Source organism: Desmodus rotundus, chromosome 4, assembly GCF_022682495.2.
Source record: "Desmodus rotundus isolate HL8 chromosome 4, HLdesRot8A.1, whole genome shotgun sequence".
NCBI classification, from domain to species: Eukaryota; Metazoa; Chordata; class Mammalia; order Chiroptera; family Phyllostomidae; genus Desmodus; species Desmodus rotundus.
In genome coordinates, this window is record NC_071390.1 from 83,124,424 (window position 1) to 83,138,373 (window position 13,950).

The 13,950-nt window shown below is 36.9% G+C and overlaps 1 protein-coding gene across 4 annotated transcripts in view; it reads left to right on the top strand.

Annotated features, from left to right (window-relative positions):
• Positions 1-1,415: 1,415 nt before the first annotated feature.
• Positions 1,416-13,950, top strand: part of NUDT9 (nudix hydrolase 9) — a 43,728-nt gene continuing 31,193 nt past the window's right edge. The window contains exons 1-3 of one of the 4 annotated variants that reach the window (XM_024574839.3): positions 1,416-1,829; positions 10,836-11,075; positions 13,326-13,421. In XM_024574839.3, coding sequence (XP_024430607.1) covers positions 1,723-1,829; positions 10,836-11,075; positions 13,326-13,421 — 443 coding nt within the window. In that variant the 5' untranslated portion in view covers positions 1,416-1,722. Of the gene's footprint in view, positions 1,830-1,863; positions 2,134-10,835; positions 11,076-13,325; positions 13,422-13,950 lie in introns of those variants that run through there. The other 3 variants (XM_024574840.4, XM_024574841.3, XM_024574842.3) reach the window with 3 other exon arrangements.

Below are 13,950 nucleotides of genomic sequence, written 5' to 3' on the forward strand. Positions count from 1 at the left end.
AGGACATACCCCTGAATGCCTGCATTGCAAAGAAAGGGGCTCTAAAGTCTTTGAGAAAACAGTTCTGGTTGGTACATGTATGTCACCAATGGCAGATAAAGGATTTATAATTGGAAGCTTTCTAAGGCTTTTCTGCCTATCACCAGGTTTTGCCTGCAATAAACAATCAATCCTCTTGGCACTGTCGAGCTTTTCCATGCTAGCACTGTAAGTGGGGGTGGAAGAGGTGGGGCCTTTGGGATCATCCTAGGGATAAGGCCTTAAGCAGCTAGAAGCCTTGGGAGTTGGGTCAAGTCTCCTGGTGCAGTGGTTCAGATGGAGTCTTTATATGACCAGGGTTCTGCAATCTTCAGACCTGTACTCTTTAACATTTGATTAACCTGGCTTTTAAAATGTTGAAAGTTTCATAATGTCTGTGTGTATACCAACTGTTGCACCCACTAACGCAAGAAACAGACGTTTGGAGACTTTCAGGACGTTTACAGAGATGTTACTTTAATGGCCAACTCTTTTAACCTGCGCAGGGGCAGACTCTCGATGTGTCCCAGAGACACACTGCTCAGAAGAGCCGCAGATGAGAGCCGCGCCGAACGCTCACAGGCTAGCTCTTTTATACACGCGAGAAGCAAGCAAGCAAGTTACAAAAGCGGGAGTTGTGGTTATCTCTGCATAGCTCTGGGGTCAGGAGGAACTATCTGTCTGTCTCCTGTTGATAAGAACCATCTGTCTGTCTTCTGTTGATAAGCTTATTTCGGATGACGATTTGTTTCTCTTCCTTATCCATTCTAGTGACCTTCAAGAGGTTTTCTGCTTAGCAATGCCTATAATTGTCTAGCTCTCTTGCCTAGCTCTCAACACCAACCACACCACTGTAATATCGCATTATGCACTTAAAAGTTAAATACTTTCCATGGTAATAATATAAATACTATGTTTTGGGCAGTTTGATTTCCAAATTTCACTTTGGCAAATTTTTGCCTTGAGTTTGCTGGGTATTGCCCCTTTGTTCCTGCTCCAGGCTGCGTGTCTAATTCACAGCTGGTAGACCAGGCAAAGCCTTGTGAAATGTTACAGCTGCAGCAAACAACTTGGTAAAAAAGGAAGAGAAAACCTCGGCTCCGCTGATTGTCTCTCTTGCCCACCTCCTTTTCCTGCAACCCTTCACTCAGATATGACCAGGACACGCGGGGCTCAGCACATCAGCTGTTTTTAACCTTTCCTGCTTAATAAAACAGGGTAACAACTTCTAAACTCCTCCCTTTCTTTCCCTTTCTTCCACCTTCCAGCTCCTTGCCTACTTGCCCTCTCACTAGTGCCCTCCAATTCGCCCCTAGAACGCCTGCGCAGACTGGGAAGTCGAAGAACGCACGCGCTACAAAGCCCCTACAGTCTTTGCTTTGCGGCATAGCCGTAAAGCACCGTCACGCACCAGGGACGTCTCCGGCCCGTTTCGCTGTTCCCACGGCTGCTGGGGTTGGGAACTTCGACGGCCGTGGGTGATCCGGCTTTATTCACCGCACTGGGGGAGGCTCTGGACTGTTACTTTGGGAGCGGTCCCGGTCCGTGTGTTTCTGAGATTAGACCTGGCTACGCCCTCGTGAATGGGAGGGCGGCCGGGTCCTAGTGCTCGGTAGATCCCCAGGCCCGGGGCTGGGGGGCGGGCGGAGGCGGTGGCTCCGGCTAAGAGCGAGTTCGCTGCGTGAAGCCGTTCGCGGGGCGCCGATGGCCGGGCGCATCCTGGGAAAGACTTTAGCCGCCGTTTCTCTCTCTGTGGCCTTGGTCTCTGTGACTGTCAAGTCCTCGGGCTTTCGCAGCATCCCGGAGTGCAGGTATTCCTCCTCCTAGTGCTGGCTCCTGCTTATTCCTTAGGTTGCGGGTGGGAACTAGCTTCCGGTCCGGCCGATTCCGTAGGCTTTGTTCGTGTCTCGAATGTTTGTATCCGTAAACGTACACGCTTTCAAAAAGGCTCAGAATGCTTTATCTCCCCTTTGAAGAAAACCAGTGATAGTGACCTTTTTGGATCTCATATTGACATTTGCTATCCTCCATAAGTCACCAACATTATTGTCTCCAGAGAGTTTAAATAGCACTCCAGTGACTGCGTGTCGTGTTGTCCCATGCCATTTTCTTCTGGTAAATACTTAAAACATTATTAAAATTAATACATGTACATAATTTTAAGATGTATACATTACAAATGGTGTAAAATGAAAAGTGTAAGTTCTCATTCTTCCTCTGAACCTCAGTGTAGATAATGTACTTATTATCAACCTCTTTTTCTTGATTTATCAATTCTAGATACCTTTAGGGATTACGGTAATTTTATCTCACTCTGCCTCCTACTTTTATTTTCCCCTTTTCAGGTTTTTGTTCTCTTGAGTCCATTGTTCAGGAAACAGAATGGTGACTGAATTACTCATTTAAGCTTAAGGCCCGTGCATTCTGTTAGTCATCTTTTCTGTGGAATTAAAAATTTTGACAAGAACCTTTCTTTCTCTAATTGCTCTCTTTAATACCAGCCTTTCCTTATTTTATGGACATAGAAGGTCTTTTGAATCTATAAACATGATCATGTAATAAAAAATTACCTTCTGTTTCCTGAATTATCTGTCTCTTTTGGGTCAGTAGTTTTGTTATTTTTTTGGTCCTTTTCCTGTAGTTTTTTTTCTCAAACATCTGGTGGACACCGATTATCCTTTTATATTTTGATTAATGTAGATAATAAACATTGTTTTCTCTAAGTGGGAAGACTGATTGAATATTGGCACCATATACCTGAGCGCCTAGACTGAAAGTTTTCAGTTGAGTGTGTGTGAGCAGGTGGATGGGCTGGGACCCCTTTTCCCCAGACTTCACACTAGTGGATCAACTTCTTTGCTGAACATAGCTGCCTTAACTTGATTTTCTCTGTGTGAACTGTAGAGATAGTAAGCTTAAGTTTCTACTCTGTCTCTCTAACACCAGTATTCACAATAAAAGACCGAGTTCTTCATTTTCTTTAACTTTTGGCTTTATTCTGAGGGCAGACAAAACTGTTCCTACCTTTTGTTCGCAGGGTGGAGAGGGAGGAGGACTAATTGCCATGGTTACTGTCCTACTGCCCACTTAGGCACTTTGGGCCCACTTATTTCAAGCTTGAAACCTCTCAGGGTCTTCTTGTAGGAATGGCATCTTTTCCTCACCCTCTTGTGCATATTCTCAAATATAACTTACTCTACTTTGGTGTGTAGGTCAGTATGTTTCCACCTACTTTGTACCTTTTTGAAATTGGTTTAAATCTCATTCACTGGTGGCGTTTTATTCTCTCACTTGCTGTGGATGTTGTTACCTTTTATACATCTGTCTATCTCTTCCGTGGGATTTGGCGAGGGCAGGAATAAACATCTGTGCTCTCTGGAAGTCGCGAATACTGTTTTTTATAGATGCCAGTAGAACAATATAAAATTGCTTGGCAGTTATTCTTCATTTCTATAATGCTGGGAACTCTAGGTGAAGCAGGTTATATCTAAAACCAGTGACTGCTTACTGGCTTAGAAGAAAAAGCCAAAGTTAAGCCAATAAGTATGTATTGAGTAACTTGTGTATTATATTGCAAGGTGTCCTGGAAGAGGCAAAATGAATTTATTATCAAGAATTCTGCGGTCCTTTAATAATTTGGGTAAATCCAGAAAGTCATGGTTTTGCAGTTGGTTTTTGTAATTTGACTAGAAAGTTGCAAATGCCTATTTTCTAGAAAGAAAAATGATGGTACGTAAAGATATAGTGACTGTTCCCAAATTTTCCAGCAGTATCTAACAGCAATATGTGGAGAATGGTGTTTATTTTATTCCTGTGAACACATGAATACATGTGTGAGCCAAAAATGAAATTGAGATAGTACAGTGTAATCTTAAGAGACCGGAATTTGGACCCAGCTTGGCTGGGATTGGATCCTGATTCTGCTATCAGTTTTGTTACCTTGATAAATTTAATAACCTCTCTGGGACTTAGTGATCTTATTTCTAAAATAAGGACAGTAGTACCTAATGTTAGAGTTGTGAGGATCAAATGAGCTACTGTAGCATAAGAACACTGTCTTGCACATAGCATGTACTACACACAGTTAGTTATCAATATTATTGCAGATTTGCTTTATCTCAAAGTACCACATCACTACTGCATTTCCTCAAGTGTGACTGTTTTAGGAACTGGTTTTTGCTTTGTAAAATGAACTTTATCAGCTACTTAATTCCCATTGGCATGGTCAAATGTATTTTTTTGTACCTGTTCAGTAATCCAATAAAAGAAGCTAGGCTGTGTATATGTGTATTATACATACTCTTGTTCTGATCCCTTTCAGTGTATCACATTTAAGCAGCAGACATAAGTACTTCTTAATGTGGTAAGATACATAGTTTTTGAATTTTGCTTTTTTTTGGGCAAAATTAATTTTTTGGAAAAGTAAGCAGGTGTGTAAGTTTATCTTGTCAGTGGGTAGCGGATTTGTGGAATTGCACATGCTTACTGCCAAACTACACGGGACAGAGGCTCATTCTTAGAGAAACATTTTTGGTACTTGGTTAGGGTAGAGTGGAACAAGATCAGTGTTTCCTGTTGGGCATATTAATAATACCTTTGACTTTTTTCTTACCCAATTCCTAAGCCATGAAAAATAACTCTAATTTTATAATAGAATTCAGTTAGAGACTAAGTCTCCATATTTAAAATTTTGCTTTTCTGAACATACATACCTGAAATCTATTTGCACACATACATTGCATTTATGTTCATTTTTATTGAGTATGGGTTTAGAATGTGCGATGAAGAACTTATTTTGAGTGTTCATTATTTGGATTTCCACAGCTATGGCAACTTAGGCAAGCAAAAATCATCATAATATGAAAACAGTGACTCTACTACTTTTAATAAAATCAGTCACATGTCGTATACCATTCTCCTACCTTATACTTTGAAGAGCCCCTTTGTTGTTATTAACTTTTTTTATCTGTCAGGCTTTTCCTGATTAGTGGGTGTTTGATAATATCTTACAGATGCAAACTGAGTGCCAAATGAAATAGCAGTTGTTTCAAAGTCTTGAAGTAGGATGAGAGGGAACAGCTTGAATTCCACATAAAGGTATTGACAAACAAGAATAGGAAAGAATTAAGCCAGTTAAGAATTAGAAGACAGTTTGGCAGTTTCTCACAAGACTTACATAATGATCCAGCAATCTCCCTCTTTGGTATTTACCCAAAGAATCGAAAACTTAATGTCCACACAGGAATTTATTTGCTTTATTCATAATTGCTGGAACTTGGAAGCAACCAAGATGTTCTTCAGCAGATGTATGGCTAAATAAACTGGTATACCTGGACAATGGAATATTGTTCAGCTCTAAAAAAAAGTGAGCTATTAAGGCCATGAAAAGACATGGAGGAAGCTTAGGTGCCTATTACTAAATGAAAGTAACCAATCTGAAAAGGCTACATACTTATGATATCAACCATATGACATTCTGGAAAAGGCAAAATAAGGACAATAAAAATATTGATGGCTTCAGGGGCTGGGGGGGCAGGTAGGAGTGAACTGGTGGAGCTCAGAGGATTTTCTAGGGCAGTGAAACTACTCTGTATGATACTCTAATGGCTGACACATATCCGATGTATAACACCAAGAGTAAATCTTAATGTTAACTATGGACTTTGCATGATAATGATGTGTTAATGTAGGGGCATCAGTGGAAACAAACGTACCCCTCTGGTAGGGCACGTTGATAGTGGAGGAGGTGCTGTGTGTATTCGGGTAGCGTTAGGGGTATATAGGAACTCTGTACTTTCCAATCATTTTGGCTGTGAACATATCTGTTCTAAAAAATAGTCTTACGTCTACTCTAAAAAATAAAGTCTATTTAACAAAAAAAGTGCAGGTGAACCTTGGCTACTTTCTTCAATTCACAGAGTCAGGCATGTGGAAAATAAAAAAATACTGCTCTTGTTAAAAAAAAAGTTGCCAAGGCCAAGCAAGGGTAGTGTTTCAAGAATGAATGATTTGAGTGTCAAAGGATTAAGGGAGATCTTGGAAAGGTTTTAATGCAGGCTTCTAATATTTTTGCCAAAATCATCCCCTATGATCTATGAAGGAAAAAAGAAAAGTGAAGGTTGCTGTATTATGCAGTTATCCAAGTTTGTTGAAAACAAAATAATACTTGAGTAATTCTTTGTTCTAAGACAGTATATGTGTGTGTCTGTGTGTGTGTGTACTTGTTTATAACCTAGCTTATTTAACTAATGTAAAATTAATTTTTGTAATTTTAAATGTCATTTTTTAAAGATGAAGCCATAAATTCCTTTCCACTAATTAAAATGGAATTTTGGTCTCTACTTACATGGCCTTTTTCTGTTACTTTCAGGAAAGGACCTCCTGTATCTATGATTTGCATGTATTATGCCAGACCTAGCATATTATGTTATGTTGAACTACAATAGATATGCTCCCTGTTCTCTGTTTTCTTAAAATCAGGTGGTACCCTAATAAATGTAAAATCACAATTGTGGTAATTCCATGAAAAGTATAATAGAGCTCTGATAGCATGTAGCACGGGGTACTTATTTCTCCTAGGGAGTTAGGGAGGAAGACCATCCTGAGGAAGTGAACTTTGAACTGATAACTGATATGAAGGATAGGTGTAAGTGAGCTAGGTGGAGGAGGAGGTAAATAGGATGTAGGCAAAAAGAACAGTATGTGGCTTCCCATATTGGGAGGGAACATGGGAGTTTTTATGCACAGACAGGTCAGCATGGCAGAATTACACAGGGGTGAGGAGGAATGTGGTAGGGAGTTCTTGTAGGTCAGGTTAAGAATTTCAATATTTTTAAAGGAAATTTCTTCATGAAAATGTAATTACATAAATTGACCAAATACATAAATATGGTCATTCATACCTCCTTTTATTTGGTGTGTGTGAGTAAGCCTTTTTCTTTTTTTGCTTGCTTCCTTCTCTCTTTTTCTTCTGTTTCTTATCCCTTCTTCAATCCTCTTCCCTTTTCTCTCTCCTTCTCCCCTTTTCTGCCACCCGCCTTTCCCCCTTACTTTTGGCTTCCCTTTTCCCATTTTCTTTTCCCTCAACTTCCCTTTTTCATCTCCTTCCCTTTCTCCTCCCCCTTTCTTTTCCCTCCCCCTTCTCCTTTTCCTTCTCCTTCACCTTTCCCTCACCTCTTCCCTTTTCCTTCTTCCTGTATCTGCACTATATTCTCTAATCCATGTTTAGAATTTGATGATGTAGATCTTTCTACGTTTTCCTCATGCTCACATAATAAATAGTATAGACATTTGGAGTAGGCTGAATAATGGCTCTCCACAGATGCCCACATTTTAATCCCTGAAACCTGTGCATATATTGCCGTACATGGCAAAAGACACTTTATAGATGTGATTAGGATTAAGGACTTTGAGAAGAGGGGGGTATTCTGGATTGTCTAGGTCGGCCCAGTTTAATCATAAGTCTTTAAAAATGGAGGAATGTTCCCAGCTATGGTCAGACAGGGCTGTAACTACTGAAAAAGGGTCAGAGAAAGATTTCATTGTTGCTGGCTTTGAGGATGGAGGAAGGGGAACATGAGCCACAAAATGGGGTGGCCTCCAGAAGCTGGGGAAGGCACAGAAATGAATTCTTCTCTAGAACCTTGGAAAGAATGCAGCCCTGTCAATATGGCATTTTGTTTTTAACCCAGGGAGACCTGTATCTGACTCCTAACTTATAGAATTACAGTAAATTTGCATTGCATTTTTATTGAGGTATAATCGACATTTATATCACTTTTAGATGTACAACATGATTCAATATTTGTATATATTACAAAATGATTATCACAAGTCTAGTTAACATCTGTCACCAAAGAGTTATAGGATTTTTTTTCTTGTGATAGGAACTTTTGAGAGTTACTCTGTTAGCAACTTTCAAATATGCAATACAGTATTATTCACTATGGTGGCTAAGCTGTACATTACATCCCCATGACTTATTTTATAGCTGAAAGTTTATACCTTATGACTCCTCTTATTCATCTTGCAGCCCCCTCTCCCCCACCCCCTTCAGTCTCACCTCTGGCAACTACCAATCTGTTCTCTATGTGAGCTTGGGGTTTTTTGTTTGTTTGTTTGTATAAGTGAGATCATATGGTATTTATCTTTCTCTGTCTGACTTATTTTAGCATAATGCCTTTAAAGTCTATCCATGTTATAGCAAATGGCAAGATTTCCTTTTTGATGGCTGAATAATATTCCATTGTGTGTGGACTATTTTCTTTATGCATTTATCCATTGATAGATACACAGGTTGTTTCCATATCTTGGCTATTGTAAATAATGCAATAATGCTGCAGTGAACATGGGGTTGGGTATACCTTTTCAACTCAGTGTGAATACCTAGACATGAAATTGCTGGATCATATGGTAGTTCTATTTTCAACTTTACGAGGAACCTCCATAGTGTTTTCCATAGCTTCTGCACCAATTTACATTTCCACTAACAATGTACAAGGGTTCCCTTTTCTCCATATCCTTGCCAACACTTGTTATTTCTTGTGTTTTTGATAATAGCCATTCTGACAGGTGTGAGGTGATACCTCTCTTGATTTTGATTTGCATTTCCCCGATTAGTGATGTTGAGCATCTTTCATGTATACGTTGTCCATCTGTAGGTCTTTGGAAAAATGTCATGAAATTTTTCTTGTATGTTTTCTTCTAAGAGTTATATTTTCAGGTCTCATGTTTGGGTTTTTGATCCATTTCGAGTTAATGTTTGTATATGCTGTCAAGTAAGGGTCCGTCTTCAACCATTTGCATGTGGATATCTAGTTTTCTCAGCACCCTTTGTTGAGAAGACTGTCTTTCCCCATTGAATGATATTGGCATCCTTGTCGAAAAACATGTGACCATATATGTTAGGGTGTGTGTCTGGGCTTCTGTTCTATTCCGTTGGTCCATATATCTGTCTTTATTCCAGTATTACACTGTTCTGATTACTATAGCTTTGTAGTGAGTTTTAAATCAATACTTGAGAGACCTTCAACTTTGTTTTTATTTTTCAAGATTGTTTTGGCTATTTGGGTTCCCTTGTTCCTGATCTGAGAGGAAAAGCATTCAGCCTTTCATCATCAAACCAAAAAGCTGTGGGCTTTTTGTATATGAGCCTTTATTATATGGAGACAGTTTCCTTTTATTCTTAGTTTGTTGAATGTGAATTTTGATCAAGACTTTCCTCATCGATTGAGATAATCATTTTTTTCTTCATTCTGATTAAGTGGTGTATTAAATTGATTGATTTTTGTATGTTAAACTACCTTTGCACTCGAGGAATAAATCCCATTTAGTCATGGTGAATAATACTTTTAAGACAATGTTGAAGTCTCTTTGCAACTACTTTGTTGAGGATTTTTGCAATTGATATGCATCCAGAGATATTGGTCTGTAGTGTTCTGGTTATGTCTCTGTCAAGTTTTGATATCAAGTTAATAATGCTGGCTACACAGAAAGAATTTGGAAATATTTCCTCCTCTTCAGCATTCAGAAGAGTTTGAGGAATGTTGATTGTCCTTTAAATGTTTAATAGAATTTACCAGTGAAACTATGTGGTCCTAAGCTTTTCTTTGTTGGAAGGAAATAAATAAGGTTTTTGTATCACCTTTTAAAATTAATTATACAACCCTATTCAAATTTCACCACTTGTCTTCACCACTGAAATTTTATTTTCCTTTATGGTTCAGGAACTGATCCAGGATCATTGATTACACTTAGTGATATTTTCATATCTCTTTAGTCTCCATCTATATGTAAGAGTTCATCTAACTTCATCTTTTATGACCTTACCAATTCAGAGTGAACATTTTTATTCTATAAGATGTCCTTTACCTGGGTATGTTCTGTAGTTTCTTATGTCTCGACTCTGGTCAAATACTCTTGTAAGGAATATGTCAGAAGTGATCACCGTGTACATCTCACTGTGTGGTATCAGGAGGCACATGATGCCGACTAATTTCATGACCCCATCAGGTCAGTGTTTGTCCCATTGGCTGTTTGTCTCAGGAAGGGCAAGTTGGTATTGAGAGAGCAGGGGCAGGGAGCTGTCATCAGTTTACCGTGTTCTCAGAATTCCCTTTTCCACTTGAGATGTCCTAATTTAGGGTCATTGGGAATTTTAATCTTTATTTTAAGAATAATGAGAAGGAGGAGACGTGAAAAATTTTTGTTAATGCTATGAGATAAAGGTTAAGGCTCGGGGTTGTTTTTTTTTGTCTGTTATCTAATTATTTCGGATTTATGTCTCTCAATTTTACTCTAAAGTTTACTCTAAAGTTTGTATATTTATCACAGCCAGACTTTACGTTACTTCATGTACAATGTAAGACCCTTATAACAGTATTTCTATTTTCCAGTTATTCTTCCTTTGTGCTAATTTTGCCATACCTTTTACACATGTGTGTTAGACTGTAGAAATGCATTCCTTCATGCAGGCTTAAACAGTCTTCTGCATTTGTTTTTGTGGTTGAATTTTCATAACAAATTTTCCTTCCCCAACTTTTGTGCTAATCAAAGTTAAACTTCTGTTCTTTTTTCCTCCAATAAAATAAATTCATTGTAGGTTTCAGTTAATAAGGCTTAGCAATATTTTTCAAATTTTTGTATTTGAAAATAATCTTTCATAGATGTTGGGCCTGTATATTAATATGCATCAAATTTGAATTTTCTGAATTTTAAGTCTTTGGAATGGAAAAGTGTGTTTTTGGTTTTTGAATTAGGTTTTTTACTGTTTTCTTTTTTGGTACTTACTTAAATATTCTTCTTTATTCCCCTTCCAGAAACTCACTTTCATCCTGTGGATTTCATTGTAACTCCAACATCATGTCTGCTTCTAATGGTGCCAAAGATAATTCCCACAACAAGGCTAGGACATCTCCTTACCCAGGTTCAAAAGTTCAACGCAGCCAGGTTCCTAATGAGAAAGTAGGCTGGCTTGTTGAGTGGCAAGACTATAATCCTGTGGAATACACTGCACTCTCTGTCTTGGCTGGACCTAGGTGGGCAGATCCTCAGATCAGGTGAGCAAATTAGCTGGCATTAGTTGGGTGTAAGACTTTTACAGAAAGTAATGGTAAATTATTTGTAAATTATTATTTTGACAGCTGAAATATTTTTATCTAGTGCTTGATTTTGTTATAACTTAGTTTCCATATTTGCTTGAACTCTTGCCAAACCTAGACAGTCCATGCTCGTTTATTCTTTTTGAGTTTTAAGATGATTGTTCCAAATGGGTATATTTATTTTGCTATGGAGTTTCTTGTTTTTTGAAATGACGAGTGGTATCTGTCTGGGTTATCAATAGAACATCTTTTGTGGTTGTTTTCCAACATAGCTGGACTGGTATTTGAAGTAGTGAAAATATTTTTCAGAAATATTTTTCAAATTACTAAGAACAGGGTGATGAAAAAATTAGACCAGTGTGAAAAAATAGAAAAGGGATTGATAAGAAAGAGGAAAACAAAAATATCAAGCAAAAAATGCTTTGACCAAAGTCATTAAAGTGCTGCATTGATTTACATTTTATATTTACATTCCTTTTAGTAAATATAATGTTCTGCCTATGAGCTAGGCACTGTCCCAAATGTTTTATAAACATCATTTTATTTTATTGTAAGTATTATGAAAGGCAAACAGGGTTGGTGTTTCTACTTTATAGAAAAACAAAACACAAAAAATGGAAGCACTGTAAGTTTGTCCTTTGCATATGGTCACAGAGCTAGTTGACGGTAATAACTTGGACTTGAACTCATTCTCACTCCAGAATTTATGGTCTTAAATCCTCTGCTTTTAAACTGCCTAGTTTTAGAACCATTGAGTAAGTTTCTTTTAACTGGGTAAATTTATTGTAAATCATAGTCCTTTTAAGGAATTTAGTCAGTTAAGTAAAAAATTTCACTAGTTGAATAGATCCAATATTAGTTTATTAGGTTATTAAACTTTACCATGAACTTATTCCTGTCACTTGATTTTGACCCGCAGTGTCCTTATTTTATCTAAAGATGTGTTGGTAACTTAGTGATAGTACTTGGATTATTAATTAATCATGCAGCTAAACTGTGGAGAAATTATTAACTTTATATGTTCCATTTCCCCCATTTTAGAGGATGTACATATTTATATAATTATAAATACACATTATGCACAATTAAAATTAATGACATTGGCAGGGGTGCTATATAAGAGTAAATAGAGGAAAATTGAATATGTTTTCTTATTTTTCATTCAATTTTTTAACATTTAAATATGTATCACCATCTAAATCAATCTTTATTACAACAGTAATGCTTTAATTATAATTACATTTGTGCTTTTTTATTTTAATGGTGAATTCTGGATTCCCAAGAGCATTGTAATTCTGGTTTTATAATTTCATAACTTTATCCATTTACTTCTTTTTATTTGTGTGTTAGGTGGAAGATTGGTTAGAAGTCTTGAGAGAATGTGTAGATTGTTCAAATTGGAAATTGTTTCCAAAACAGAGCACAAATACTTCTATGCTCAATTTCTGGAGTTAAGGAAAGGAAAAAGTGAAACTTATGTCAGAATTAACCATGAACTATCCAGTGCTATACAGCTCTTTATTCACTGACAGTGCAGTTATCTCAGTAATTTCATAATGGTGAAGAAAGTAGTTGATCTGTTTTAAAAATATTTTTATTGAGGTCTGACATAAATGCAGAAAAGTGCATATTTAAGTGTGCTGGTGTAGTCGAGTAAAATTTTATGTTTATATAGCTTTGTAACTAATACCCAGATTAAGATCTAGAACATTTTCAAGCAAATTATATCTGTTTTAATTTACCTTGTGTTTATTATGAACTTTCTGGGTTGAATTCACTGTTTCGTGGTTTACTTTGATAAAAATTATAATAAGTGTACATTTGAAGAAATTAAAATTACTTTGAGATGATAGAAACATCAAGATATCCGAAGGAATCTTATTTTTGGAACCGCATAAGAACTAATAATTGACATAATTTACCTGCAGACAATTCCTTCTTGCTAATAATAATATAAACTTTTTGTAGTATGTGGAAGGAAGTCCAGTTCTTCTGCCATTATTTCTTTCCAGAGGGGTTATGTACCTATCCTTAGGGTGTTTTGGTTAACAGATTTTTTTCTCAGAAACTGTTTTGAAGGGTAAAATGGATGTGTAAATGAAAACTATGCCTTTAAAATTTTTAGTTTCAGGGGCACAACAGATTGACATTATTAGTTGGTAGTATTGGACCATTATTTCTTATTTTTTATTGGTATTCTCATTTCAGTGAAAGTACCTTTTCTCCCAAGTTTAATGAAAAAGATGGGCATGTTGAGAGAAAGAGCCAGAATGGCCTGTATGAGATTGAAAATGGAAGACCTAGGTAGGTACTGGGAGTGGAACATCCTACAATGATGAGTCTTCAAAAGGTGGAAAATATAATTAGCACTTATTGAGTGCTTGTATGTGCCAGACATTGTACAAAAGTAATTACATATATGATGTAATTAATTCATTACAATAACTGTGGGTAGATATTTCTAGTTCTATTTATAGATAAAGAGAGAGGATGTAAGCAATTTGCATGTATTTCATATGTGGCAGAGGCAGGATTTGAATGCATCTTTTGGTAACCCCACCTTGAAGGTAAAAACAATCAATTGATTAAGTTAACAGAGAAAGGAATGAAAATTGTATGTTAAATATTTATTTATCAAATGTGACAATTCCTTAAATAAGAATTATCCATACATAAATGCAACACTAAAAATAACTCAATTATATAATACCAAGAATCTTTCTATACTTTTAAAGATGATTTTTCTACATAACTCCCCAAATTTTCATTTTCCTTAAGAAGACATTATAAAAGTTTGGAAGAAACATAAAAATTAGCATGCCCCAAATAAAAG